This window comes from Puntigrus tetrazona, chromosome 8, assembly GCF_018831695.1.
Source record: "Puntigrus tetrazona isolate hp1 chromosome 8, ASM1883169v1, whole genome shotgun sequence".
Lineage (NCBI taxonomy): Eukaryota > Metazoa > Chordata > Actinopteri > Cypriniformes > Cyprinidae > Puntigrus > Puntigrus tetrazona.
Window position 1 is genome coordinate 18,995,298 of NC_056706.1, and position 27,997 is coordinate 19,023,294.

Sequence of the window (27,997 nt, forward strand, 5' to 3'; positions counted from 1 at the left end):
TTTTAATGACTTGCGCATGCGCTTCTTAGAAAGATATGTTGACACCTCTAGCATTTTTTTCCCTATTAAGTAAAAAATCATATACGAATTTGATCAAAAGTAAAAAGTATCAGTCGTGTAGACTGACGGATCACACTGATCTGCTGGAGCCGCTCGGCTTCATAGCTGACAGATTCTTAAGAATCGAGAGGCAAATAAAACTTTCACAACTTCAGCCTTCTTTCCTCATTCAGACCCATTAAAATGTATGAAATTCATGAACTCAATTTCAAACGGTCTGTACTATGAGGAAGTGCCGGTGGCAATTTGCTGTGGCATGATAACACTATGAAAGTCAGCACGTCTCTCATTCACAGCTCCTCTCTCTCTCTCGTGAGACTGACTTCCAGTCTTGGGTTATGTGTTTGTTGTTGCTTACTACTAAGCAAACTGCACTAGGCCACGTGTCAATGACAAAGAATATATATAGCACATTTTCTGATTGCATGATGGATTGCAGTTTATAACTTAATCTATTAGATTTCTCGTTTTGGTTGATGTAGTGACCATTTTAAAACAAATTAGAAAATCTAAATAAAATGGAAATATTTTATTTGTTTATAATTATATTTATTATCATTTTATTATAATTTATATGTCATTTTATGTCATTAACGAGCATTAGAAAATTGCAAACACGCAAATTTGTTGTTATATTATCAAAATATTGTATTTAGGTTAAAGGGGGTTTAACATGTCAAAACGTTTGGGAGTCACTGCACAAGAAAACACCTTTTTTTTTCTTTTTCAAATCAATATTCAGTGAAAGTCATGGATCAAAACATATTGTGTCACAGCAATGCTATTACTAGTAGCCTATATATTTTAGCTAAAGGAAGTTTTCTAAAGCAAGTAGATTGTATCAAATGTTGATACTGTGGTAATTTGATAACCTTGTAATAAAAAGGTAATTACCATGTCTGCTATTACTATTAATCTATTATGGATATGACAAATAGCATTTTAGCCTATTTACATCCAACATTCCCATGACTTGCTACACAATCAGGTACCAAAAAAATATTAATATATTTTAAGATATTTTAAGATTTTATATTTTTTTCCCCGCGCGCTATAGTTCCGTGTTTCCGGAGGGTCTTCATTTGAAACGGACTGGTGCTAAAATAAACTCCGCGCGCGTGTGTGTGTGTGTGTCCGGGTCCGGGAGGCTGGTCTCTGACGCGGCAGCATGAGATTACAGAGTCAGGTCAAGAGAGTATCTTTGTCCGTCTGCTGGCAGGCGAGGGATCATTGTTTATTAGCGTCAGCGTTTTATCGCCACGCGCTGACATGCGCGTGCTCTTTTTAGCCCCAAACAGTCCCAAAACAGGGAACCGTACCACTGCCGAAAGAATAAGGTAACGCCGCTGTCTGATTAGCGAAACCAGGAAGTAATGAGTTACAGTCCTCTATTGATTCTCAAGTCACTGAGAGCTTAGCAGTGTTAACCCTGTAAGGCGATCATTTTTTTTCAACTGAAGCGATTTAGCATCTTAAATCAAAGTATTAGGCTAATATGCATTGGACTGCATAATGTACATATTGTTTCCTTTTTGCGCTGTTGTTCAGTACCATGTTTTTCGACATATACCATGGTAAAATCATGGTATTACATAGACTTACCATGTTACTATGATACAGCCACAGATTTTTGTAAGGGGTGATACTAGGAACAGCTCAGAGCCAATTTATTACAGAGATGCTGATTTATACTCTCTTTCTCTGTGTGTGTGTGTGTGTGTGTGTGTGTGTGTGTTGCAGGAATCATATCGTGGCTGCAGGACACACTTGTGTACTGTGTGATACGAGAGAGTTGGGCTCAGCCTCTGATGTATCGTCCCTGATGACGCAAGAGCCGCGGTTCGAAGCTGCTCTGGCCATTCATCTTTTCAAAGGAGGCAGGCTTCTTTTAGGTGACATGTCTCCCGGCCTCTCAGAAATGCATGCATTTGTTGGTTTCTTTATATTAGTGAGAGCTTCTCCAACATGCAATTGATTTTATACTGAGGTGTAGCACCACAGAGACCAACCAGCGCACACACACACACACACACACACACACACACACACACACTGCACGCGCATCTTTCTTGTCTCATTAGTGTTACTGTCCACTATCGGGCTCTGTCACACAATTTAGGACTTTAGGGAAGTAGCTACTTGCACTCTAAACATTTTCCTGTAGTTGTATTTTGCTTAGGGATGCACATTTTATCAGTGCATATCAGTTATTAGCAATTTATTTCATTTTTGGTGTAGACTAATATTTCATTATATATTTAATTTTAGATATTTATTTAATTGTCCATGATTACTTCTTACCGCTTTAGTGTTTCAATCGCATTTGCAGTGGTCTTGCACACAATAAAAGTAATATACTAATTATTACCAATATTAGTCATTTTAACCTTCATGCTTTTTTCATTTCATTAACATTTATATTATATATATATATATATATATATATATATATGGCATATATATATATATATTATATATATATATATATATATGCATTGTAATAGTATTTTTATGTGTCATCTAAAATTCCACATGCACAAAAAGTACCATGTTATTACTTTTTTGTACCAAGCACCATGGTATTATTTAAAATATTAATATTATTAATATTTCAAAATATTATATGGCATATGAAGATTTTATTGCCTAGAATGTACCAAAATACCACAGGATTAACATCTAAAGCTATAGTTGTACTATGGCACTTCATATTTACACTATTTTATACCATTTTTTTATCATATGATATATTGTCAGTAACAGTTTATGGCATTTATTTAGAAAATTGACTGTTGACTGATAAATAGTGTATTTTTACTCACAGAATGTGTTATTCAGATTAAAGGCTGCTTCTCTCTCACCAACCTCAGATGCTGCTGCTGTTTTTTTGGGGTTTTTTGAGTCATTGCCCGAAATGTCCACTCCATGGATGACTACTTTCCCTTCTGGCAAGATAAACACACTGTTTCATGCCTCAAAGACTTTGCTCACTCGGAGGATTTAAAAGTTGAACTTCGGAGGAGGTGAATAAGTGAAATAAGGGATTTACATCTTTGTTGTGAATTTCCATTTCTTCGCAGATGCTGGAGTGCCGTTCGGGGTGGTGTTTGGAGGGACGGACGTCAACGAGGACGTCAAAGATGAGCACAAGCGAGCTGTCATGAAGGAAGTCCTGCGCAAGGCCAGGTCGAATTCACTTTGTCTTCGATGAAAGCCGATGATTATCCTGCTCCCCTGCTCTAGTCAGATATAATTAAAGCAGTGGTTTGACCAGGAATGAAAATTCTGCCATTTATGACCCATTCTAAACCTGCACGGCTGTACTGAACCTGTATAAAATTGAAAACTTAATCCATCAGTTTCTGACATAAAAACTCGCATGGCTTCAGAAAACTAGTTATGGGGATGAGTCATGATGCTTTGAAGGTGCTTTTGCGTCTTTTGTGAAGCTTGAAACCTTCAGTCATCATTCTTCAGAAAGTTTGTGCTCTACTGAAGTTGTACAGTGTTGAAGTGACAGGCGAGTAAAGGATTTTTAATTGTACATGAACAATATAAAACATAAAAATGATATATAATGTGCGTGTGTATATGTGTATATATATATATGACCTCAAACTTTTGAATGGCAGTGTATAGTATATTGTTCTTGTCCTCCAGTAGGCCTCCAATAGGCTTAATAAGGTTGATAGGATCAGGTATTATGTGGCATTTCTTTTTCTTTTTCATTTGTAACAGACTGAATCTTAACCCAAAGCCTGCCAGCTTTGGTTTCAATTCATTAGCCAGGTTATATAGATCCATGTGATCTGTTTGATTGGTACAGGCAGACTCGCACCCTTTTGACAGTCTTAAGGGAATAATTGTCACCGGGGTGCATAAGAACGATAAGAGCCTTCCACTTCAAACGCGTCTCCCAGAGAAGACCCCCTGCTGCTGCCGTTACTGACTAACCTTCACATCTCCTGAAAGAGAGACGAGGGACAGGGCATGATGAGGAGGAGATGTAAGGAAACTCTCGGGGTTCAGTTGCAATAATTTGGGAAAACAACGACACTGTCTGTTGTTTCTTTATTCAGAATCACTGTTAGCACAACCACCCCACCCCACCCCCATAAGAAAAATCAAAGAGGACCTTATGTCTTATGTATGTGTGCGTGTTTTGTGTTTGATTAAAGAGAGCTTTAGAGTAAAACTTGACAGGCAAGACGGAGGCTTAGTCCAAACTTTATGACTTTTTTTTTTTGATAAAATACAGCTTCAAGAAACGTAAAATGTAATTTAAAATAGGAATACAAAAGTTTTGAGAAGAGTAAAACAAGGAAATATCAGGGTGCCATTTATATATATATATATATATATATATATATATTTAATATATATATATTTTATATATATAATAATATAACATATATTTATATATTTAACTTATTTTTATTAATAAATTTGTATTTTTTATTAAAAATAAAAACCTCAGCCATAGTTTCATTATTCTCCTCTTCACCATCCTGGCTTTCGGTGTTACTCAGGGATTGCGTTGCGGTGCTTTTATTTGCATGGCGTGACTTGTTTGATTTACTGATTTTTGGCGGCCACTGACAGCTTTGATGTCTGGGAAAGTGTGGAATTGCAGTGAAATGAAAGCGTTTGAACGTAGCCACTGCGGAGAACCTCTCTATCACAAACCAGTGCAGAAATCGGACTTTTACATGTTAAACGCATCGACTTATTTTCTTCATCTCTGTCTCTCTCACACTCAGGTTTGCTGTGGCGTTCACCGATAAACTGAAAGAACGTGCCGAGGAGCTCTTGGTAAGAAATGGGTTTGGGTTCTTTCAGTCACTTTCAGCTTACATCCATACATGTACTGTATATGAACTGCTGTTCAGAGTGCAGTAAAGAGTAATGTAAAATAATAAACGTACTTTTTATTGCACAAGAAATAACGTTGTGGTCCCATTATAAAAGGTGTGGTACTTTTTTGTGAATGCTGGAGTAAAAGAAAAGATGTACACTAATATCAAAAAAGTTTGATTTATACTTTTAAGCTTTCTTTGCATTAAATAATCCTGAGAGAAAGGTATCACAGTTTTGGCAGAATATTAGACAATGCAATTATATTCAACATTTATAATAATAATAAATGTTTCAAATTCAGAATATTAGAATGATTTCTGAAGGATTGTGTGACACTTAAAACTGGAATAAAGATGCTGATAATTCAGGTTTGCATTACAGAAGTACATTATATTTTAAATATATTCAAATAGACACTCAAAATGTAATAAATCTGCAAAATATTACTGTTTTTACTGTGTTTCCTGTTAAAGAAATGCAGCTTAGGCGAGCGTAAGAGAAGTCTAACAACTCTTACCAACTCCAAACGTTTAACTGTGTCCTAACATGTCCTAATTACACTTCGTGCATAGGCGTATTAAACAGATATTGAGTAAACGAGGTTACAAAAATGCCAGTTATGATTTCTAACGGGTTGCAGAAGAGAGAGACAGATGACTACTGCCCTAGCTGATGCTATAAATACTACAAAAGGATTTAACGGCTACAAATGCAATATCCTGCCTTCAATCCTGTAATAGCACAGCATTAAAATCACTTTTTCCATGTTTTATCCTCCAGTGAAACACCAGACACATTGCACACACGTGGAAGTCAAGGCAAACAGGACGCCTCTGTTTTTGTCACACACACCAGGGGTCTCCCTCTCCCAGGACTGATAGCATCCAGCCAATTTCCCCTCCATCTGTGTGAAATTATCCGCTATATCTCAACCAGCCATTCATATATTATTCTTTTATTACCTTCCTGCTGCTGTATTGTTTTTTTTCCTCAACTAGTATTGATTCATGCAAATCACGGATTGGCTGTGCTGCACAGATTTTTATTTTTTTTTTTATATTGGCCAAGGGCATGTTTTGGGCGTGAACTTGGAACAGGGAAAACTCTATTATCATAAAAAGAGAAATTGTAATGGCTGACATTTAGTTTTATTTTCATCTGCAGGGCTTCTAGAGTCACAAAACCTTATAAAATATATGAGAATTAAAAATGTAAAAAAAAAACGTAATATCTAAAAATATAATAACTAAAAAGTATAACAACAATAATAATAATTTACAGTTTTTTCTTCCAGTAAACTTGAACCAGCCATGGAAATATGTTGAAACGCAAAACTTACAATTCTACTTTATCCAGGAGGGATCTAATTTTATTTTATTTTTTTATCATTTCCAGGTATGTGAGAGCAAGAAGATCTATGTACAGCCTCAAGGTAGAGTTTATAGATATTGCATGTTTCCTAATGGCATGTCACTAAAGTTGTGGGCCGAAATGCATTTTTTTTATTAAATATAAAATGTAATTATTGAAATGATATGTTTCAAGGGATTGAGACCAGAGTGGCGTCACATTTCAGCTGGAGTGACTTTTTACACAACACAGGTACACCACCTTCACGAATACTGCTCTGCGCTTAATGGGTGCCATAATTAAATATGTGATAGACGTACAGGTAGAAGAGGATTAGATGGATTTTCAGAGCCCGTTTGATTAATAACTTGACATATGCATTCATTATCGTGATCCCTCTCAAACACTCTGATCATTTTGATAAGCAGCAGACGACTCTCTGTTAAATATACATGTGGTCTTTAGCCCTCCACGCACTTGAAGCGGGTTCAGGAGCACTCAACCTTGATTAGAGGCAACCTGACCGCGGTCGGGAGTGAGTCTGTACATGTATAACATGCATATTTATTTTGAGATGAGGCAACAGAGTAAACGAAGCAAAGACAACCTATGATGTTATGATTATGATTATGGTGATTCAAACATGTAATCGACTTTGCATCACAGAAATAAATAATATTTTAAAGTCTTTTCAAATTAAACCCATTATTTTAAATGGTAAAAATATTTCACAATATTACTTTTTTCTGTATTTGTGATCAAACAAATATAAAAAAAAAGAAATTGGTTGTCAGAAGTTAGTTCTGAGAAAAGTTTTAGTGTTATTTAATATATATATCTATTTTTTTTGTATCTTGCAATGACATTCAGATGTGTAAGGGTGACTTAAGTGTGACTTAAAGACTTCTGGGGCTGCTGTATATCGGTCCATCACTAATGAAAAGACCCACTTCCTATGAACATGCTGCTTTACTCTATAAAAAGCTAAATGTACAGAGACTGAATCAAGGCCCAGAATATCTAATCCATTCTCCTGAGCTCATGCGCTGGCGTGTCGGGAGTAATCTGCTCCAGTGCGCCTGCTGCTCCGCATTGAAGATTGATCTCTACATAAGCCCATGCTTGTTTGTGGAGACCCCTGGGGCTGGTGCCACCGCTCCGAGATCAGTCGGAGCAAGCCTCTGCAGCTCTATCAAAGCAGGTGCTCTGACCCCCTACCACGCTCAGTGGATGCTGGGATCGCTGGGATGTCATTTCGGGATCACTCCCAGGTTGGAGGTCCGCAGTTGTCAAAGTTTTTTTTTATGTGGAGCAGGTCTTCGCATGACAGGGAAGATCTGGGTGGTCCTCTGGGGTTGCGCTGTGTAGACCTCCTCATAGCGCTGGGTAATGATGAGAGTCACGCCTGCACGGGCTCATGGGAAATGAGGTCCCGATGCAGAGACGATTTGGTGCGCTCCGAGATGCGAGCGGCAAGAGTGAAGTTTTATTTCTTTTCTTCTTTTCTGAGGCTTTGAGCTGTCTGGAGGTGTAAGTGTAGCTCCAGGGTAGATGTTAGCGGAATGACATAACTCAGAGAAACTCGTGAAGGGTGCACTTTGACTAGGTCACTGAACTCTCCGTTTTCTGCTACACTAGGCAGGAAAGCAGCGGTGATTAATCTGAGATGGGTTATCGGTGCAATCTGAGTAGACGACTTTGAATGAATAGATAAAAGACTGTTTCAGATTAGGGCTGTATTTAAAAAACACCGTTGTGATATGGTTTATATGATTTATATTGTTTTCATACTGGCTGATGTTAACAAAATGGTCCTTTAAAGATGACATATTATATAAAACAAGTCTCTGTGTCCCTAGGGTTTGTGAAGTTTTAGCACAAAATACAATATATTGTATAATTTATTACATGATTTTGAAAATGCCTATTTTGAGTGGAAGCAGAAACAGTCTGATTTTGGTGCGATTCTTTAAGTGAGTTGCTGATCCACGCTCTCTTTTCCAGAATAGAGCCGCGCTGTTACAGCTCCATCACCTCGAAGGGCTCCTTGTGGGGTTTTTACTTCAGAATAAAAGTTTAATGGTTTAATGTTTAAAAAGGAAGACGACGACAGCGATAAATATCAGTATTGTAATTTTTACTGTTTTAATAATAACTATTACTAAATTAGTATTTTAAATGCTCTTTTTATTTTAGGTAAATATTAGAGTAATATTTCTATGTTTTTGTAGTTTTCATAATAATAATATAAAAAATGTATAGGTTTACATTTTATCAAAATCTATTTTATATTATATTAATATTTTTTATCATCACATTGCTAAATTGTGAAACTCTGCAAAGCGCAAACCTTTAACACAGAAACACTGCACCTTTTAAAATGAGATTAAGCCTCTTTTACTTTCTGTTTCCATAAACTGCGTGTAAAAACAAAGAAAACTTTGGTTCTTTACTTTAGATGCTCATTAACTCTCTTATTTGTGAATAAGCTGCAGGGTGAGCTAGGTTTTAATATACTCATAATAAAAGTTGCTACGTGTTTCTGTAAAAAATGCTTCTGATTATATTTTCAAACCAGTTTGGAAGGAAATGTACATATTTTCGCAGGGTCCCGTATACCGATACACATAAAGGTCCTAATTTCCAGGAGTCCTATGTTTCCCAATTAAGTGATCTGTTAACGCATATAAACTTTTAAACATGAGGAATTTTTTGCTCTAACCGTAACCTATAACAGCATAACATGTACATATAATGAAGCTGAAGCATGCACATAGAGACCCTTTATTAATTCGCTTGGTGTTGAGAAGGTAGATTTGGTGACTTTACTGAAAGCGTTTGGAAAGCTGAAGCAGATGTTCAGTGCGGCTGGCCTAGTTTTCCAGTTGCATTATCCTAACCCTAACCAGTTATCAGTAATCTTTAGGTGATTAGAACACACTTCATGGCTTGGGAAAGATACCACTCATGTGTTCCTTACGTCTTTTAGGATTTAAAGCGTGCCTATTATTAACATATCGGCTGTTTCTATGTACTTATAAAGCATTTATTCTGTGTGACCATATCCTGCGTCATCCTACCTAATACTTAAACGTCACAACTAACAGCTTCTGTATCGAAAGCAAGAAATGAGCAGTTTGAGGCTAAATAAAGCGTGATGTTTAAGATGTTTCTAATATGTATTTTGCAATTTATTAGCAGACATTTTTTAACCGTGGCTTGTATTGTTAGAGAAAGAAATGCATTAACGTCTTTTTTGTGTTTTAAGTCACCTACCAAAACAATCATGTTAAAGTTGCTCTTTATGATCAAAGGCAGGCAAAAAATATATATAAACCCAGGGAAAAACATTTCTTGAGGAAGACGTGTAGGGAAAGCATGGTGCGCACATCTCACAGTTTGTCCATATCAGTTTCCGTGGCACGTGAAGATGAATATTCTCCTCCCTGTGGAGAGATGCACTGCTCTTACCTTTATTTGCCTTTAGTTTTCCCCCACCTTCGGTGACAAGCCTGTTTGTTTATATCCTCCTCTTTTTTTTCTTTCATGTGAACTCTTAGATCTAACACTGTAGAAAAGACACTTGTCTTCCACTGCACTCACGTATATGGGCAAACCCACTAGGTTTTCTTTATTTGTTTCTTTATTATTTTTTTTTTTACTTTGAGGTGTAATTCATCCTGCAGTAATTATATTTCCCTCTCAGGTGCATCAGAGAAGTTGTCAGAGTATTCTTAACTGATCCTACAGAGAGACTACAGAAAATTGTCAAGCTTGTCTTACTCTTCAGCCGCTTCTTGAAGGCAGAGGTATGATAAAAGATAGACAGACCTTCCATGTATCAATCCGTCCATCACGATTCTGAAAACATTGGACAGGAGTGATGTGGATGGAGGTTGTTTACAGTGAAGCGGAGGACATGTTCCCCCTGCCGTCTTGTTTGAGGAAGGCTGTAATCTGCCGTAAACCACTCTTGTGCACAAATCCTCTAGCACTAGATTAGACTACATGACCAAAGGTATCTGTGGACTTACTTCAAAGTTAAAGTTACCGTGGGAAAGAGTTTGCAAATTCACTGCATGCCAGGAGCCCGTTTCTACGGTAAAAAAAAAAATATTGCGAATATAGTGAATAAAATGGAAAGATTTAATAAAAATGTTGCTGTCCCATGTAGAGTCACTGGAGAAGGGCCCTTTAGACTTAAAAGGATTATAGGTAGTTTTACTGAATGATTATAGATGTGTGTGTGTGTGTGTGTGTGTGTGTGTGTGTGTGTGTGTGTGTGACACTAGTGCAGTCAAAAGATTAATCGCATCCTAAATAAAAGTTTTGGTTTGTATAATGTATGTGTACTATTATATATTATTACTTATATATATAAAAACAAACACATTTATATATTTAATAGAATGTTATGTTTCTGTATTAATATTTAACTACTTAAAATAAATTAATTATTATAAATTATAAACCTTTTTATTTTAAAATATATATATATATATATATATATATATATATATATGAAGCTTTTTACACACACACACACATATTTATATTTATATATATATATATATATATATAAATATATATATATATATATATATTGTTATATATAATTTTTTTTTTCTTTTTATATTTTATACGTGCACATTTTATATCCCATCTACCTTTATGTATAATTTAAGTAAATCAGAAGAAAATAATGACCGCTTTTATTTAGGTTTTTAATCAGTCTTATTACAACTTAATTAAAATACGCCTTCTATACAAATGTAATCCCCATTAATATTTCATTTTCTGGCGTCCTCAGAGTTTCTAGGATGTAGTAAAGCCTATTTCCCCCGCAGCCACACGGTGGAGTGCAGTATTTGCTGTCTCCGGCAGTGAAGGCTAATCTCCGCTGAACTACTTTAAGTGTGGATGTTAGTCACACCGTTGCTTTCTTTAGGTAAACATTAAGACCGCACCCCGATGCCGCAGAGCCTTTGAAATCAGACGTCACACTTTATCTCTGGCTGTATCCCGTTTGATCATCTGTTCACGTTCAAATACCGGTGCAGTGACAGTGCTCCGGTTCAGGCTCTTTTAGATCCATAATAAAGCATGATGGTGCCTCTTGCGGATAAATGAATACACTTCAAAGCAGAAAACAAAAAAGGTTTCCAGTTTATCATTCTCACTCACCCCTCATTTATCTGATCAGAATTACAGTAGTAGTGAGTTTTGCCATGCACTCAGTGGTTTGTTACAGCACACGCAATCAAACTCTCAGATGACATGAGGTTATATGTAATCAACCAACCTGAGAATAACAGTGGATTTACTTCTGATAAATTTCATTCATGATGTCGCAAAATTCTCTTTTAGCTATTTGGCTTGTTTTATGTTTGTGTATCATTTTTCATTTGTTTTGATGACCTTTTGACGAACCCTCATTTTTTTTTTGATGATGATGATTTCTATCCGTTAGTTTAGTTTTGGATTTGGATGTTTGAAAATGCTTTTGTCCGTCACGCATATTAAGTGACCCTAATCTTTAGCAGAGGTCCGCCGGTCATGATATGCCCAACAGCATGATGCCAAATCAAGTGCACTTTCATGTTTGAAAATCTTAAAACTACTTTAAGTCTGTTTTTTGTCTTAAGGAACTGCTCAAAGAGCGAGATTAAACCCACAGCTAAGAGCTAAAACGTTCAGGCATTGTGAAGCTTTACGTCACTGTCTGCTTGTGCAGGTCTTTATGAATAAAAGATGCGTAACGAAAGAGCTCTATAGTGCTGCATTGCAGACAACAGCTCTCCAAAAAATGGACATTTGTTCTAAATTAAGATCATTGCCTCCTTTTCACAATGAAATACATGCATAGATTTTTATACCAGCGTAACAGACACTGAAGGTGAAACATAGTATATTTTGACAGAATTTCTATTTCAGTTTAATTCTACTTACTCAAGTTTAACCCTCCAGTCGTTCTTGCGAGGTGGTAAAAAATTTTTTAAATTAAATTAATGTACTATATTTTAGTTAATACATATATATATATATATATATATATATATATATATATATATATATATATATATATATATATATATATATATATATATATTGTGGGCTTTATGGTACTAATTCAGATTTTTTTAATAGTAATGATCCATTTATTACCGGTTAAGCTTTGCGCGTAGACTTGAAAACAAAGTTTCCAATTTATACTGTCATTAATCTTGAGTGCTTTGAAGCACAGACTTAAGTCTCTCAGCAGATTATTGCTGTGAAGAGAAAAATGTTGTGTTTCCATGTTTAAGGGTGTCTCTCCATGGACGTAATGGTTTTTATACTGTACAGACTGTGTGTGTTATTGTTCACTGATTTTCCAAAAATTAAATCCTGAATCTTTTATAAGTTTGTTTCCTCATGGGGACCTAAAAAATGTCCCCACAAGGTCAAAGTCAACTGGTATTTCTATCTTTGTGGGGACATATGGGTCCCCATAATGAGATTAATACCAGGTGCACACACACACACACATATGATATGATTAAAATTAACGTTTTTGTTTTTAATATATTGAAGTCAGCATAATCATGTTTACCAACCTATACATGTGTGAGTAACATAAAGCAAGTAAAAAATCTTAAAATGTTTTTCTTTCTCTAAAAAAAGACAGAAACTATGGCTGTGAACCCTTTTTAGAAACGGCTTTATATACAGTATGGCTATTGTGAGTCCGTGCTTATCCATCTATAGGGTAGATGAGGCGAAGCCATCCATGACTTTCACTTTCTAAGTACAAATTCACTCAAAGCCCTTGTCTGAAAGTTAAACCAATGTAAGCATGTACCCCTAGATCAGTCGTCTAATCCTGGAGCTTTACCTCACGTCACATACCTCTGTGTCCTTCCCCTCTGTGTGTAAGAGTTAAAGCTGTCCTCGTACTGACCTATGACCAGCCTTAGCCTTTCTAAAAACTAACATCACCGATGAGAAGTCTAAAGCAAAACCGACTCCAGATCAGGCAGCAATTTCTGTTAAAAGCAACAATGCTCAACTTTAAGCAGCTTGTGTGTGGATTGTCCGTAGCTGAGCAGCTAGCTCTTATGTGCGTGTTCACGGGTCATTTCATTTATCACTCTTGTCTTCAGGCGTAGAGCACTGCTGTCCGACTTCACCTGCTGAAACGCAATATAAAGCAGCGTGATTATGAAGATATGGTAATGCTATAAACTAAGGGTTTTGAACAGTTGAATGCCAGGATCTAACGCATAATGTAATGTATACAAATCACAATTATTACTGTGTGTGGTAATGGAAAAAAACTAAAGATATGTGATGATAACTGATCTTCAATATACTTTCAAAACACATGCAGTAATTATGGTCACATTTGAATATAAATATGGCCAGAAATAACTTCAGTTAAATTTCTATTTTTATTATTTGTATAATACTCTTAATTATTAGTTCAAGTATTAATGGAAAATAATGGCAAACCACAAGTGAATAAGCTAAAACTTTATAGAAAATTAAAAAAAAAAAAAACTATATATATATATATATATATATATATATATATATATATATATATATATATATATATATATATATATATATATAATACAAATCATATTTTAAAATATAGTGGTTTGAAAACTCTAGTGTCTTTTTTTTATGTGACTTTGAACATTGGACAGCATCAGAGCATTGAACTTCAGTGCATTGATCGTGTCTGACATGAGTGAACTTTGTCATTATTATTACATTTTCATCTGGTGACCCAAATGGTGCAGAAAAAAAACTAACTGTAAGTTATTTTTGCAACGCTAGCATTTCTCCAGTGAGGTAGACGGTTTAAGATGAGATTTGATAATATTTTGGTCAACTCTGTTTAAGCCTGCACTGACTCACATTTGACACTCGGTTGACATACATGTGTACGCACGCATACACCAGCTCTTATATTTTGTGGATAATCTGGAATAGGTGGGATTTAAACGAGGGATGATCTGGGGTAAAGCACAGATTTGCAGCGAACGTTCACACAGATACCAGCTACTGACTAAACAGAGGACCGTATCACATGGACTTGATGTCATCATGAACATCTTTGTGCCTATGGGTTATTTCAGGACTGCTAATCAGTGGAATACTGTGATTGTTGCATGATTATTGCACTAATTAATCCAATCATTCTTTCGCACTGTGCCATCGAATTCATTTCTAGGATTGTGCTGTTCGGTTACAGAAAAGTCGCAATTTGTAATTGCTTGTAAGTGCTTTATTACAGAATTATTATGGAAAACCTCCTTTCGTGCAGTGCGTAACACGGCTGTAAGTGAATAAAACTTTCTGCCGAGTGCACAGTGTATATACTTATTGTCTCTCAAAATAATAATTTGGCTGAATCGTTGTAATGAGTCGTTTTTAAACGAATCCCAAGCCGTTTCATGTTGACGCCAAAATGAACTTTAACATATTGCCCGCCCATTTGCTGGTCTTTTCAAGTCTAAAGGGAAATGGTAATTCATTTTTCGCCAGTAAAAGAGCAGTAAAAATAGGGGTTTCCCCGGTAACGCTGTACACAAAGCAGCACTGCTCGCAAACACAGCTTCATCATCCATTACAGGCCTGATGAAATACAGTTAGACCTATCTCCATAGAACAACGTAACACAAAGGAGGGGTTCATCTGGGAGTTGTTGAGCATGTAAGGAAAAATTAAAAACATCTTATAAGACAATGAAAGTGTTTTTTTTCTTTTTTTTTTATATGCATGCATGTCAACCTATTAGAGACCCCAAAAACCAAAATATGAACCTGTCGTAACCCATAATAGGAGGGCTTTAAAATGTTTAATTTATAGTATTTCCTAACTATACATTTTTTTTTGTCTCTGTCGTTCTTTGATCCAAATGTTTTACATTGAACCAAAGAATATACATGGTGGATCATAAAAAAGCTTTTTCTGTACACTGTGATGAATAATGTATTTACATGCTATGACATACTTACTATTTATGTATGCCATATTGATAAAGTACTTGTCACTCACGCTACTTTGAGCCTGCAATCAGTTTCGCACTCATTGCGTCTCTGACATCTATGACCTTGTCTGATGGATTAGCCTCATTACGGATGGAGGTACAGCATGTATGCATTGATTTATGTCACATTACATTTCATTGCTCAGAAAAGCTTAAACATCTGATTCAAGATCAGCGGCTTCTCTCCACGCAGTTAGATGTTTCTTCAACTATCGGCACTTTCGACCCTGTTGACAAGCATTCAGTGCTGGGAATGACATTTAGACAGTTTTTGGATAAGTTGATGGACTCTTTTATCTAGCAAAGGTTAATTTCATAGCTATCACAATTACATAGCATTTTTAAACCATTTGACCAAATACAGCCTAATTGGAATTAAATGATTGATTTGAGATATATATATATATATATATATATATATATATATATATATATATATATATATATATATATATATATATATATATATATATATATATATATATATATATATATATAATATATATAAATATAAAATCGATATATTTTATATCATGTATATCATTAAGCATATCAGTTTAATAGTTTTCTATTATTTATGTTTATAGTTTTAAAATATTTTGACCTATACTCTTTGTGCTCTGCATTTAACTCGTCCAAATGCACACACACAGCAGTGAGAAGGAAAAAACACACACACACACAGTGCCCGGGAAATACAGCAAAAAGAATTCAAAGTTTCCAAAGCTGTCTCAATGTGATATTCTTGCCTTGTGTTTTAGGTGTGCATACCAAGCAAGTAGAAAATCTGCGTGTGTTTCTGCTGGTATGTGGACTCAGACGAGTTAAGGATCCTCTGTATCTGCTAGAAGCTTTTGCAGGTATTAATGTTCACACACAGTTCATCCTCATTATTGTGCAGCTTAAAACTGTGACGGTTAGTCTTTAAATGTTAATACAATTGTATAAACACAATAACACAGAAGTTATGAGTGTTATTGGAAATTTGAATCATTTCTCTTACAGAATGGCACAGACAGAACCCCCTAGTGGTCCTTATCATCATTGGTCCAAAGGTAAGTGAGAAATTGTATCTAGTTTAAGACAGTGTTATTTAAATTTAAATATTATTTAAAATGAAACTTTATAGTTGTTGAGCATGCTATATATGTAATGCATTTGTGTTTGTATGTAATATTTCTTTGTCATATTTTAATATAAAATATGATTTCATACTTTCCAGCACGCACTTTTTCATTATTTTTTTTTATCCATTTTTCTTTTTTCGTGAATGATAACTTTTAATAGGATTATAGAGATATGAAGGTAAAAAAAATCTAGCTTATTTTTTTTCATATAGATTTTTCAAATAAAAATGTCTAATTCAGTAAATATTATTTCAGCAATTGTTGTGTTATTTAACATGCTTCAATTAAATAGTGTAATAAATAGCAACTTAATATCACATTTGCACTGTTATGTATAAACATTTAATTACATAAAAAGTTAAGTAAAGTCACCTTTATTTACATAGCAGCTTTATATTGTTAAATGGGGAAAATAATGTGTGAGTTATGCAAATATTATTCTATTATGCTGTAAAAAGACTATTTATTACGCTTTTATTATCAGTTAAATTGTTCAGTTCATTGTTAATTAAGTGATTTCATCATCCAGTTCAGTTCTCTTACAATACTGCCCAAAAACATAGTTAAGTCAATAGCATTTCTTTCTTTCTTTCTTTTTTTTTTTTTTTGTTTTGTGTACAATGTAGGAAATTCCCTGGATAATCTATTCCGCGAAAGAAAGTAGCTAACGAGCCCTGGTCAAATTATTCCATTTGACACCCATTTCTGCTTCCGTCACCGCAGGTAAAGCCGTGAAACCGTTCGCCATGTGCTGTATATCCTCTCGTGTCCAGTTAACATCTCCAAAAGCCCATAACACGTCCTAACATCCTTTTCAAAGAAGCTGTGAGTAGTGTCAGCGTTGGCTCATGTGGGCAGCAGGTTTCCGTAGATTCCAAGGTAGCGCTAATTGGATATAGCAAAGATAACAACATTAGCATGCATTAAGCTGGACTTATCAGAGGCATTTAGAGGCTCACTGGAGCTAGAGCGGAGGATTGGGGCTGCGGGGACTAGCATAAGCTGTGGACTGTTCGCAGACCTGCAGTGCTGCATGATGCTATGGGAGGCTTGTTAGCCGCTACGAGCTAATAGCTAGCCTGTGGCAGGCCATCTGCCACTCCAGATTATGTGCCAAGCCTAGGTGCTGCCATTCTGCCAACCCCATAGACAGGTCACCCTCCCCCTCCGGGCAGAATCTAGTCACAGACACGGTCAAATATTTTTAGAAATAAAGAGATTTAAAAGATTGAAAAAGGGAGGAGGAAACAAACAAGCCCAAGGCAAAAAAAAAACTGTCCCCAAGTGTGTCTGGGGTTAGAAGAGAAACAGGAATTGAGCGTGTCAACACAAGACCTCAAGCCCATATTACTTCCTTTTTTAACCATGAAAGTTTCACTGTAGAAGTCTGACTGCACATGTTCTGCTTCATTTGGGATCAAGCGCCAATGGTGTTTCCGTTCCATCATATTTACTTATTCTTTTCTGGCTGGGTGTCAGTTGGAGCCCATGGAACCATATGGTAAAAAGATGTGAAATTTGGCACATTGATTAGTCTGGGTCTAATGGTGTGGTTAAGGTTTTCTGGGAAGTGTGTATTTACAGGTTATGAATCGTAATTATGATGAGTCAGATGGGTTCATAACACTTTGGTCGAGGCCAGATGGCTATTTTTATAAGTTGGCGTGACATAAAAATCCACCCTGTTTTCCAAATGCGTTTTGCAGATCTTATTGTGAGCAATTAATCCATGCATATGTTTCTTTCTTTTTTTTAAAGGGGTCATCGGATGTCCTTTTTCCAAAAGTTGAAATGATTTTTTTATGCAAAGTCAATAACATTTTGGTTAAAATATTTTGAGTCCTGCTCATCCCACCCTTTTCCAGTGGGTTGATGAGCAGTTCTCTAACATAGGCTGCATTCATGATGGAACGCTGCGTCTTCAGCCTAAATGATGCTAAGTTCATTTAATACATCCTCAGTCGCTTAGGAGACGATCTTGTTGAAACAATGGCGGACTGTTTACAGCCAGCAGTGGTGGGAGGGGTCTGAGTCTGTGTGATGTCACTCTGCCAAGAATCTGTGAAATTGCTTGATTTGAGAAAAAGTTTATCATTTATGAGGATTCAAAACAATACCAGGTGGATTTTTATTATTGTAGGATGGTTGTGTTCACACACTGCAAACACACATTTCAGTTCAGATTTGATTGAATCAGGTGTACTTCACAGTTCTAAGAAAGGATCTGTTGCTGCTTCCCGGTTCATTGGGACTTCTACTCTAGATCTGTCATGGCACCTACAGGGCTTCTGTGGCAGAGCAAGGGTAGAGACCTGCCGCTGCCAATACATCCACGACATGCTGCTGTGAGCGTTCAAGAAATTCATTGCTTTTGCCATGCTTTTTCAGTAACCATGACCCAGAAACAGTCTCTAAATATCAAGATTTTCCAAATGCATGCAACCCTTAAATGGGATTTATCTGACCACAGATAGTCATGCGACCACCTAATGAAACGTTGCAGCTTCATAAACTGCTCAAATGTAGTTTCAGTCTTTGGTCTAGATTTTTTTCCTGAGATCTTTGGTATCATGCAAAGTTCAGTAAAGTTTTGAATCTCTGCCTGCCAAATTTGGTACCATTTTTGGTTTCAACACAAATATTTTTTTTTCCACTAATTTTGTTCAGTCGTCACAGTTAGATGCTTGTCGGACCAAACCACACAAAAGTAAGGAAATTAATTTACAAGTCTAAGCATTTTAGTTTTAATGCAGAAAAGATGATGGCCCTAATGGCAATCAGGAAGCAAGACTAAATCTTTGAAATGATTTTGTTTCTTGTAAACTAAACCCGTTAGAATTAATTTAACAGAAGAACTTTCATACTACAATGTACTTTTTAATGGTTGCAAAGTTTGTTCCTTCTCAGACAGCAGTATTTAATTTTAGTTGCACCTCTTTTTTCTTTCATTCTTTTTTCCCCCCACTGAGTAGAAATGTAATATTCTTGTCTGAAATTCTCCAAACAGCCATTTTTATTTCTCCATAATATGAGCACCAAAATATAAACCAATTCCCCACACCGTTCGCTTCCATCCTATTTTTTTATATATATCTCCCCCAAACCAACCCAGCACCTGACAGCTGATCCTGTCGACAAACTCATGGTGGCTTGGCTGTTCCTTCATTTCCTCCTGAACTTGCTTACCTTGAGCATTTCAGTGTGTCCTATTTCCGCAGCCACCTCTCCTCAAGCCCCAGCGATTTTACCACAACGACACGATGCTTCCTTCTGCCACAAACTGACTTTTGTTCTGTGATGTTTCTTTGAGATTCACACATCAGGTGGAGACACGTTTTCCTTTTTCTTGTCTATTTGCGTCTCCAGTGATGTTCAAAGGCTTTCTTGTTGGAGTGTGGTTGGCTCCAGGCAAACCGATGACACTGGCAGTTGCTTACATGTTCTTGTAAGCTGTGGTGTGTTTTTGTTTGATAAGAATATCTGGAGAGTGGTAAGACTCATTGTTTCTTTGGGGACGGGCGGGCTCAAGTTGATGACATCAAATGAATCCCAGATGTCTCGTGTTTCTTTTCTGCCTGCTTTTGGTTTGAATATTCAAGAATAATATTTAAAGCTGCATTCCTAAAATCTGCTGAAACTTTCCTCTTTAATTACCTGTTTATAGGTGCTTCTGATCAGTGACAAGTAATTAGTTTCTTAATAGTTTCTCATTTTCAGCGAGTTTATCATTTTAAATGTGATTCAAATCATCAACATTGATGAAAAGACACTAACTTTTAATGCAATAAGCTGCTAACTCTGGTTACCTACAAGTGTTAGATATAGATATTGACAATTTATCCTTTTTTGTGCAAGATCAAAAACGTAATAATATGCATTATTAATATAATATTGTTTATTATTATTACCATTTCAAAAGCAATGCATATTAGTTGGTTTCCAACACCATTTCTTGCATTTGTATCTTGCATTTATATCAAAGTATCTTGACTTTCCGTTAAAAATGATGAAGGATAAATATGAAAAAAACACGTTATTTATTTATTTGTATTTTTTTTTCTGTGTGTGTGTAAAAAATTCATGGGTCTTGGATTTCAGGGACTTGTTCTCTGTAATGTAAAACTATACACATCTGCTGACCTATTAAAAATGTTTTGTTGTTGTTGAAAATCTAGTATAAAGATAACTAACTTTATTGCTCTTGCATTTAGGTCTAGTTAGTTCTCGGCCTTATGTACCGTTCTCCTTTTGGAGTGTGATTGAACAGGATGCCCTGGGAAAAAAAAACTGATCACACGGTGTGTTCTTAGCCAGCAGCTTTAGTTTAAGCAATAATCTCTAATTTTGCTATCACTATTGGATTCGAATGTGCATCAAATATCACATTTCACTTAGGGAAAAAAAGCGAATAGGCAGATAGCGGAATCAAAACAAACAGGATTTGTAGAGAGGCTCTGCCATGCTCACACACTCATATCATCTTTGACCTAAATTGCATGTGCCGTGGTTTGTGCAGCCGCCCCGGACAGCTAATACACGCAAAGCCCTCATCGTAATGAATCAGATTGAGCAACAACCCCACCCTGACCCTAATCTCTGGAAATCTATGGGATTTTCAAATGCGTTTTCCCCTCAGGACAACTGGCCGTGTAGGAAATTATGATCAGTATGAAATGTTGTCTTGTCCACAGGCCATGATTTGGTATTATTGACAGTATTTTACAAGCGCGGGGGAAAAAAGAGCAAAAGGGGAAAAAAAAAAGAAAAAAAGTGCAACATGGGATTTGCGCTTTTTATTGCTTATAAGCAAAGATAAGCCATAGGAACTTCTGCATAATAACGAAAAGACATTCATCTCATTTCTCATCACAACGTGACCTCAAGTTACTTTTCGCGTTTCTTCTGCAGCACATGGCCCCTGAGTTTCATTTGAGAAAATGTGAATTTAAAAGGCTTTGCAGCGCTGCTGCAGTCTTAGGGCAGCGGGCTCGTTGTTACTGCGGCGATGGCCAGTTCTTTCAATTGCTGCATTCAGCATTTTCCTAAATTATGGAGAGTGAACGTTTTTGATTTTAAGATCAATAGTAAAAAATATAACCTGTGTGATCATGATGATAATAAAATAGTAATAATAAGTGTTAGTAATAATAGTAATATTAATTAATAATAGAGATCTTGGATTGTTTAACGGAATTTATATTCAAAAACCTAACTTCTAATAAAAGCCAACACTTAATAAACTTGGAGACATTTTGATCAGTGTTTTGTTTTCATTTGAATTGTATTTAAATCTGAGTGATATTTAAAAAAAAAAGCAGGTTTTGTAAATCTTACCAAATAAAGCGTTGCACTTGGGATTTTAAAAGCAAATAATATTTTTTCATTATAATTCTCATGTCTCATTTCAGATAGATCCAGTGTTTACAGCTGAGGTTGAGGAGAGTGTCAAGAGGTAAATATCATCTGATATCGTCATCTTCCTTCCTTGATCTGCTCTTTTCATCTCTCTCCTTCACTCCCTGGTACTTGATCTTCAAACTCTCACTTTCTTATTACTGCCGCTAAATACCCACACATCCTCACAGGAACATTCATACGCTTTTTTTTGAATATCTCTCGTCAGTAGTCTTTCCAGTATTTGTTTTTGAAGCAAGTCGCCTTCGAAAATAAGGAAATGCCTTCATTCTAAACTGTTCCTAGATATATTAGAATGTATGTATGAGTTTGTTTGTGTGTGTGTGTGTGTGTGTGTGTGTGTGTGTGTGTGTGTAGAGGTGTTGGAGTGTATCTGGCGGCTGATTTGAGTCAGGAGGAGCTGCATGCTGTCATGCAGAAATCATTTGCCCTGGTCAACTCGTCTCTCTCCGAGGGAATGTCCGCTGCCATCCTAGAGGTTCGTTTAGAGAGCAGTGATTTAATAGGATTTGTTTTATACCAATTTGATTAAAATGCTAATTTATTATTTATGTTAATACTCTTTTTTTCTCCTCACCTGCAGCGCATGAATCACTTACAAAGCTTTGTATCTGTTTGTTTTGCCTGTTATTACAGGATATTACGAGCGCAGTATCATCACAGGGATCTAGTTAATCTGTGTTCAAACTGACCAGATTAGTTTAACCCACAGTGCCATTAATGTGCTAAGTAGCTGTGATCATATTTCCCTCAATAGTTCCCCATTTTTATTATCCCTCTTACGCGAACAAGCCTGGATTGAAACGGCTAACACGACAATCGAAGCTAAAAATGTTGTTGTAGTTTACGAGAATTGAAAAACGAAAAGGAAAATCCTCATAAGTGCATCAGCCAGCCCATAAAGCTCGATTGCTAGCTTCTCGTGGCTGAAACAGCACGCGCAATGTCAAAGTAATGGGTTCAATCTCAGGAAACGCATGAGCTGACAAAATACCTCGGATGCCCTTAAGTTGCTTCAGATAAAAGAACCTGGAAAATGAATAAATGTAAATGCATTGCGCGCAAGGCCAAACAGAGTTAATGTATTGCAATCTGGTGTGTTTTAGGCGATGGATTTAGGTTTGCCTGTTTTAGCGAGGGATGTTCCTGGAAATGCTGCCATAGTCGAGCATGAGGTCACAGGACTGCTGTACTCGAGCCCTCAGGTAAGATTTACAAAGGTTCGGATTATCAGTGAGAGCTTAATTTTAATGCAGTGAAATCATATTTTTTTTCCATGGTGACATTTATGTCGAAATTTAGCATTTTGATGTCTTAATCCATGTTAAGAGCAAATAACACAAATAAAATCAAAGTCTCTATATAAAGAAGGTGATTAGATAAGAGCGTGATGAAATCCGGGGTATTTAAGGAATCTCTTTGGGGATAATTCATAATGCAATGAAGATTCTGAATCATCATTTACTTAACCTGCTCATATTTCAATTTGTCGCTGTGTTGTGATTGGTTACAGTGAGATACACAATAACCATTAGTGCATTAGTGCCCGCCCACTTTTTCAGAGGTATCAGTTTCAGAAGTATTTTCCCCATTAATATGAAGAGATAAATTCATTTAGACAATTTTTTTGAGAGTGTAGGGAGATTCGATTACATTATTTTACGTGGAAGTGGGCGGAGCTTGCTCACTGTGACTTTGATTGGTGGAATTTTATGTACAGAATTATGGGTAATGTAGTTTTGCACCACAAAGTCTTTTATCAAACACAATTATTTCAAAAGTAAGTTTAATTAATGCAAACACACGATGCTACTGGTCCAATTGGATTCAACTATGCTAAAAGTGCTATCGCCAGACCTGGTAAAATGGAGGATTGGACCTGGAGTTGGAGGATGAGCCTACTTCCAAAATAAGTCGAGTGTTCCTTTAAAGGTTTTTCAGCTATTTTTTCCCTATGGAGAAAATGTCTTTACTTCCGGAGGCTGACTGATGTGCTCTATGATGTTTGCTATCATTGATGTCAAAACTGAAGTTCATGCACTGCATTTACAAACGTAAATTAGATTTCAGCTGTGACTGAGTTATATAATAAGATTAACAGCAGAACACTTCAATGTATGAATGAAAGCTTGGAAGTAATATTCTAATGTTTAAATTAAAAAAAGTGAAATTATTTAGACTTTTACAAAACAGCACTAAATAGACTTTGTCTTCTTAACATCATCTCTATCTGCTGGTGACTAAGCTTTAACCTGTGTAGAGTCTTTAGAGGGAGCAGTTAGACTTAGCGCTCTTTGTACCGCCATGCTAAACGGCTGAGAGGAGCCCAAGGCAGCTTAAAAGGTCAAAGGGCAAAACTTCTATCCCTAAACCAATCTGCTCCTCAGAGCAATTTCCAAACATCCATTTATCATGCTCATCTCAAAAGTATTAAAAGCAATAGCGGATCTGAAAATCTGACATCTCTAGAGAAGCACAGAAAATTGCGATAAAAGCCTTGATGTTTATGATGTTCGTCTGCAAGTGAGGACGATTTTAACCGTTTGGATCTGCCATGTGCCTCTCTATACACCTGTGACCTATGCTAAGCTTTGACCCCTAATACAAAGACAATCAGTCTTGATCAGTAGGTCAGTGTGCTACAGTTTAAGCCACTATTAACCACATGTCAGCTTTTCCTGTTTTTTCCCTTTTTTAATGTTGTTTAGCTTTGGATACTGAAGTGAATAAATATCGTAGTGAATAAATGTTGATGAAATCAAATCAGATCGAAACGATCCAGCTCCAGAAACGTAGTAAATACATTGCTAACACAGGAGTGTTTTCACATAGTTGAGCTATTAATGTCACATCCCTTTTTACAGATGCTTTCAGGAGCTGGGAACATTTTGTGTTGCTGTCCGTGGAGGGTGATTTGATCAAATATATCTCAATTTGTGTTCTGAAGATGAACGAAGGCCTTACGGGTTTGGAACGACACAAGAGCGAGTAATTACTGGCCGAATTGTCCTTGTGGCGTGAACTAACCCTTTCAGTTTGCAAAAAATAAAGAAATAAATCTGTCCCAAACACCCCATAATTCACACTTTCTTCTGTCACTTAATTAGAAGTATTTTTCTTGTGTGATTTCTCAGTGCCAAAGATTTGTCCGGCATGAGTCACATCTGTGCGCTGAGCCTTGACCTCTGCCTTTTAAGCAGCTAAATGAGAGGTTTAAGCCTGGACTCTGTATCGTGGAACAAGGAGCCTCGTTAAGGCTTAGAAGATATCTGATTAGTTATGTGCTTCACTACATAGAAAAAATGAGGTCTAGTTCTCTGCATCCCTTAAATTGAATCAAAAGTGACAGGAAAGACAGTATATAACAAACCATTTCAAATACTGTTCTTTTGAACTTTCTAGTTTTTTTTTTCTCCTACGAAATTATAGCACAACTTCGAACATTGATCAAATTAAGAAATGCGCCCTCGTCATCAAATCAGCATATTAGAATGATTTCGAAAGAATCATTAAAGACTGAAGCGATGAAGCTGAAAATTCAGCCGAATAAATTAAATTAATGAAACCGTTAAAGAATATAAAAATCGTATTAATTTGTTGATATTGATTATCCGACTACATTATCCTGCGTATTACCTGACTTCCCGATCTACACACATTTCTGTCGGACACACTTATTTACACTCCGGTTTCATCATGGCATTGTGTCAAAGACAGAGAGAGGCCTCATGTTGTGGCCAAATCTTTCATATGACACAAACACTGTTTGCCTTTTCCTCATGGCTTGTGTTATCCCGCTGAGCCGAAAGAGAGGTTTATGCCCTGCCTGTCACATCAGTGTGAAGCCAACTTCACCAAGAGTCTCCCACGACAGCCGTGGATGAGAGCAGACAGCAGGGGGTCGCTGGAAGCTGAAGGTGTTTTAAGTCGGGCTGAAAGACAGAGTTGCAGCATGGGCACTTGACATGACGTGCAATTCCACTGCCATATCATCTTTATTCAGATAGACAGCAAATGGAAATGTACAATTATTTATCTTTAATCATGTTTTATACTGCTGTTGAATTGTTATGGTTTTTGCAAATGCCTTTTCATGTCCACATATTGCTACAAAATATGTATAAAATATTATAACTAAATGTTTATCATCATTACTTCAGTCTTCAGTGCCACTTCAGAAATCATTTCAGCATAATAATTTGCCTCTGAATAAATAGCTTTTTCTTATTATCAAATATTACTTTTTATTGTCTTATTATTACTAGTATGCCGTTAAAAAGATACCTCTTTTTAGGATACTTTCATATATAAAAAAATTCAAAAGAATATAATTTATTCTTTATCAATGTAATGCATTCCTGCTTACTAAAATTATTCTTTCTTTAAAGAAGATCTTACCGAGCCGGAGGTTTTAAAAGGTTGTGTGTTTGTGTATGTAAACATCAAATAAACCTTTTGAAAATAGATGCATGAATTGCTAAGACAACAAAGAAAAATAGGTTACTCCATTTCTACCCCTTAGTCCTTCCCCTTTCCCCTACTCGTCCGTTTTTTGCGTGTTCAAGTGAAGGCGTAAGGGTGTCTCGATTCACTTTTGGCTGGAGGGGTAAGGGCCAGATATGCCTTCAAACAAAGAGTTTTCTGTACCACACTACAAAGGAAGGGCTATGACTTTTTCCTCCTCAGTGTAACTCGGCTACAGCGACAACATGGCTGCCAGAGCGAGCTAAGAGATGCAGAAATGTAAGCATAGAACTTAAACAAAAAAAATGGGATTCGGCCATACTCCCATGTCGTTCCAAACCCGTCAAAGCTTTGTTCATCTTCGGAACATAGATGAAAAACGAGTGGCTTGTGTGACCGTCCCATTGACACTGTAGAGTAACAAGAATTTCAACGGTCTTGTTTCTACAGGAATTTGTACGCTTGTCCAGAAAGCTGCTGGATGACCATGAGCTCCAGCAAAGACTGGTGAGGAACGCAAAGAATTACATTATAACATGCCACAACCCAATGAAGGAGAGAATAACCTATCAGAAAGCGGTGGAGACTCTTCACTGACAGTACGATGAGATCCTCATTTCTCTCAGGTCTTTAAGAACTTGAAAAAAAGTTGAGGGCTTTGTGCTCTTTCTAGAGCTTTTAAAACTGAACTGCATATTTCGGTTGGATACGCAAGCCTCTCCCACGACTGCCAAGATAATGGTGGCCATTTGTCACTAAAGTAGGATAAACAGTAAAGATATTTTTATAGGATGTTGACTTCTTAAGTTTCACCAGGTATGAAAGGGACACACATTTTGCTATACATTTACTAAGTACTTCAATGACTATTTATCAGGTCTTAACAAGGATGTGCTGTGTGCTGCATGTTTGCAAGTGTTCGTGTTGTGCTTTCGTTGTGTCGTGGTGTTTGATTGACGATTGGGTATAGAAGAGCCAGTGTTACCACCGTTGGTTGTGAGTTTTCTGAGTTAACATTATAATGCAAGCTAGAAAGGTTTCTGCTCTTAGGAGGATTTCAGCTTGAACTGAACAGACAGCTTGTGTTTGTGTGCATGTGTGATACGACGTGGCAGGCAAGATATATACGATAAAGTAAAAAAGGCTGAAATGCACCGTACTGATTTTTCAAAACAAACGTAAGACATGGGGTGCAGGAATGCCAGTTTGAGAGGTGCTACATTTGGCTTGTTTGTTTAATAATAGTCAAAATTGGAGCTTAAAAGTGTTTCAACCGTAGCAAGGCCAAAATTTTCAGGCTTAATAAACTCATAAGCCGATTCAGCTTCCAAGCTGTTTTTTCCCTAAAGTCCAGAAGGAGAACAGTTATGTTCTCTGTACGATAAATGAAACAAAATATTGTTTTTAAGGAAACATTTTATTCTTCTGAGGATTTTTAATTTATTCATGAAAGTTACTGTTCAGGGATTAAGGTTTGTATTTAGAGATTTTGCTAAACATATTATAAAATATTTATTCTGTTTGTAATTAAGACTGTATGTCTCATTTCAGACCATGACTTTGCATAATTGTATCTACTTTTCTTTGAATTTCAATAAAATATAGTGTTTGCCTGACGAAGGTCTTTGGCCGAAATGTTGCTACTTTTAAAAAAAAATGTGAATAAAGGGAATATAACGGTGTG

The 27,997-nt window shown here is 36.3% G+C and overlaps 1 protein-coding gene across 1 annotated transcript; it reads left to right on the forward strand.

The window, feature by feature from the left end:
• The first annotated feature begins 1,171 nt into the window (after positions 1-1,171).
• glt1d1 (glycosyltransferase 1 domain containing 1) lies at positions 1,172-27,995 on the forward strand. The gene is made up of 12 exons (XM_043247730.1): positions 1,172-1,397; positions 1,801-1,952; positions 3,141-3,246; positions 4,821-4,872; positions 6,313-6,349; positions 6,463-6,519; positions 16,069-16,167; positions 16,313-16,362; positions 21,843-21,886; positions 22,207-22,327; positions 22,956-23,054; positions 26,764-27,995. The coding sequence occupies exons 1-12, from the start codon at positions 1,330-1,332 to the stop codon at positions 26,908-26,910; spliced, it is 1,032 nt and encodes a 343-aa protein (XP_043103665.1). The 5' UTR covers positions 1,172-1,329; the 3' UTR covers positions 26,911-27,995.
• The last annotated feature ends 2 nt before the right edge of the window (positions 27,996-27,997 follow it).

Coding starts and splice junctions, on each gene's coding strand:
- glt1d1 (XM_043247730.1), top strand. CDS start 1,330: ATGCGCGTGCTCTTTTTAGCCCCAAACAGTCCCAAAACAGGGAACCGT. Junction 22,328..22,955: donor TGTCCGCTGCCATCCTAGAG/GTTCGTTTAGAG, acceptor GGTGTGTTTTAG/GCGATGGATTTAGGTTTGCC. Junction 23,055..26,763: donor TGCTGTACTCGAGCCCTCAG/GTAAGATTTACA, acceptor TTGTTTCTACAG/GAATTTGTACGCTTGTCCAG.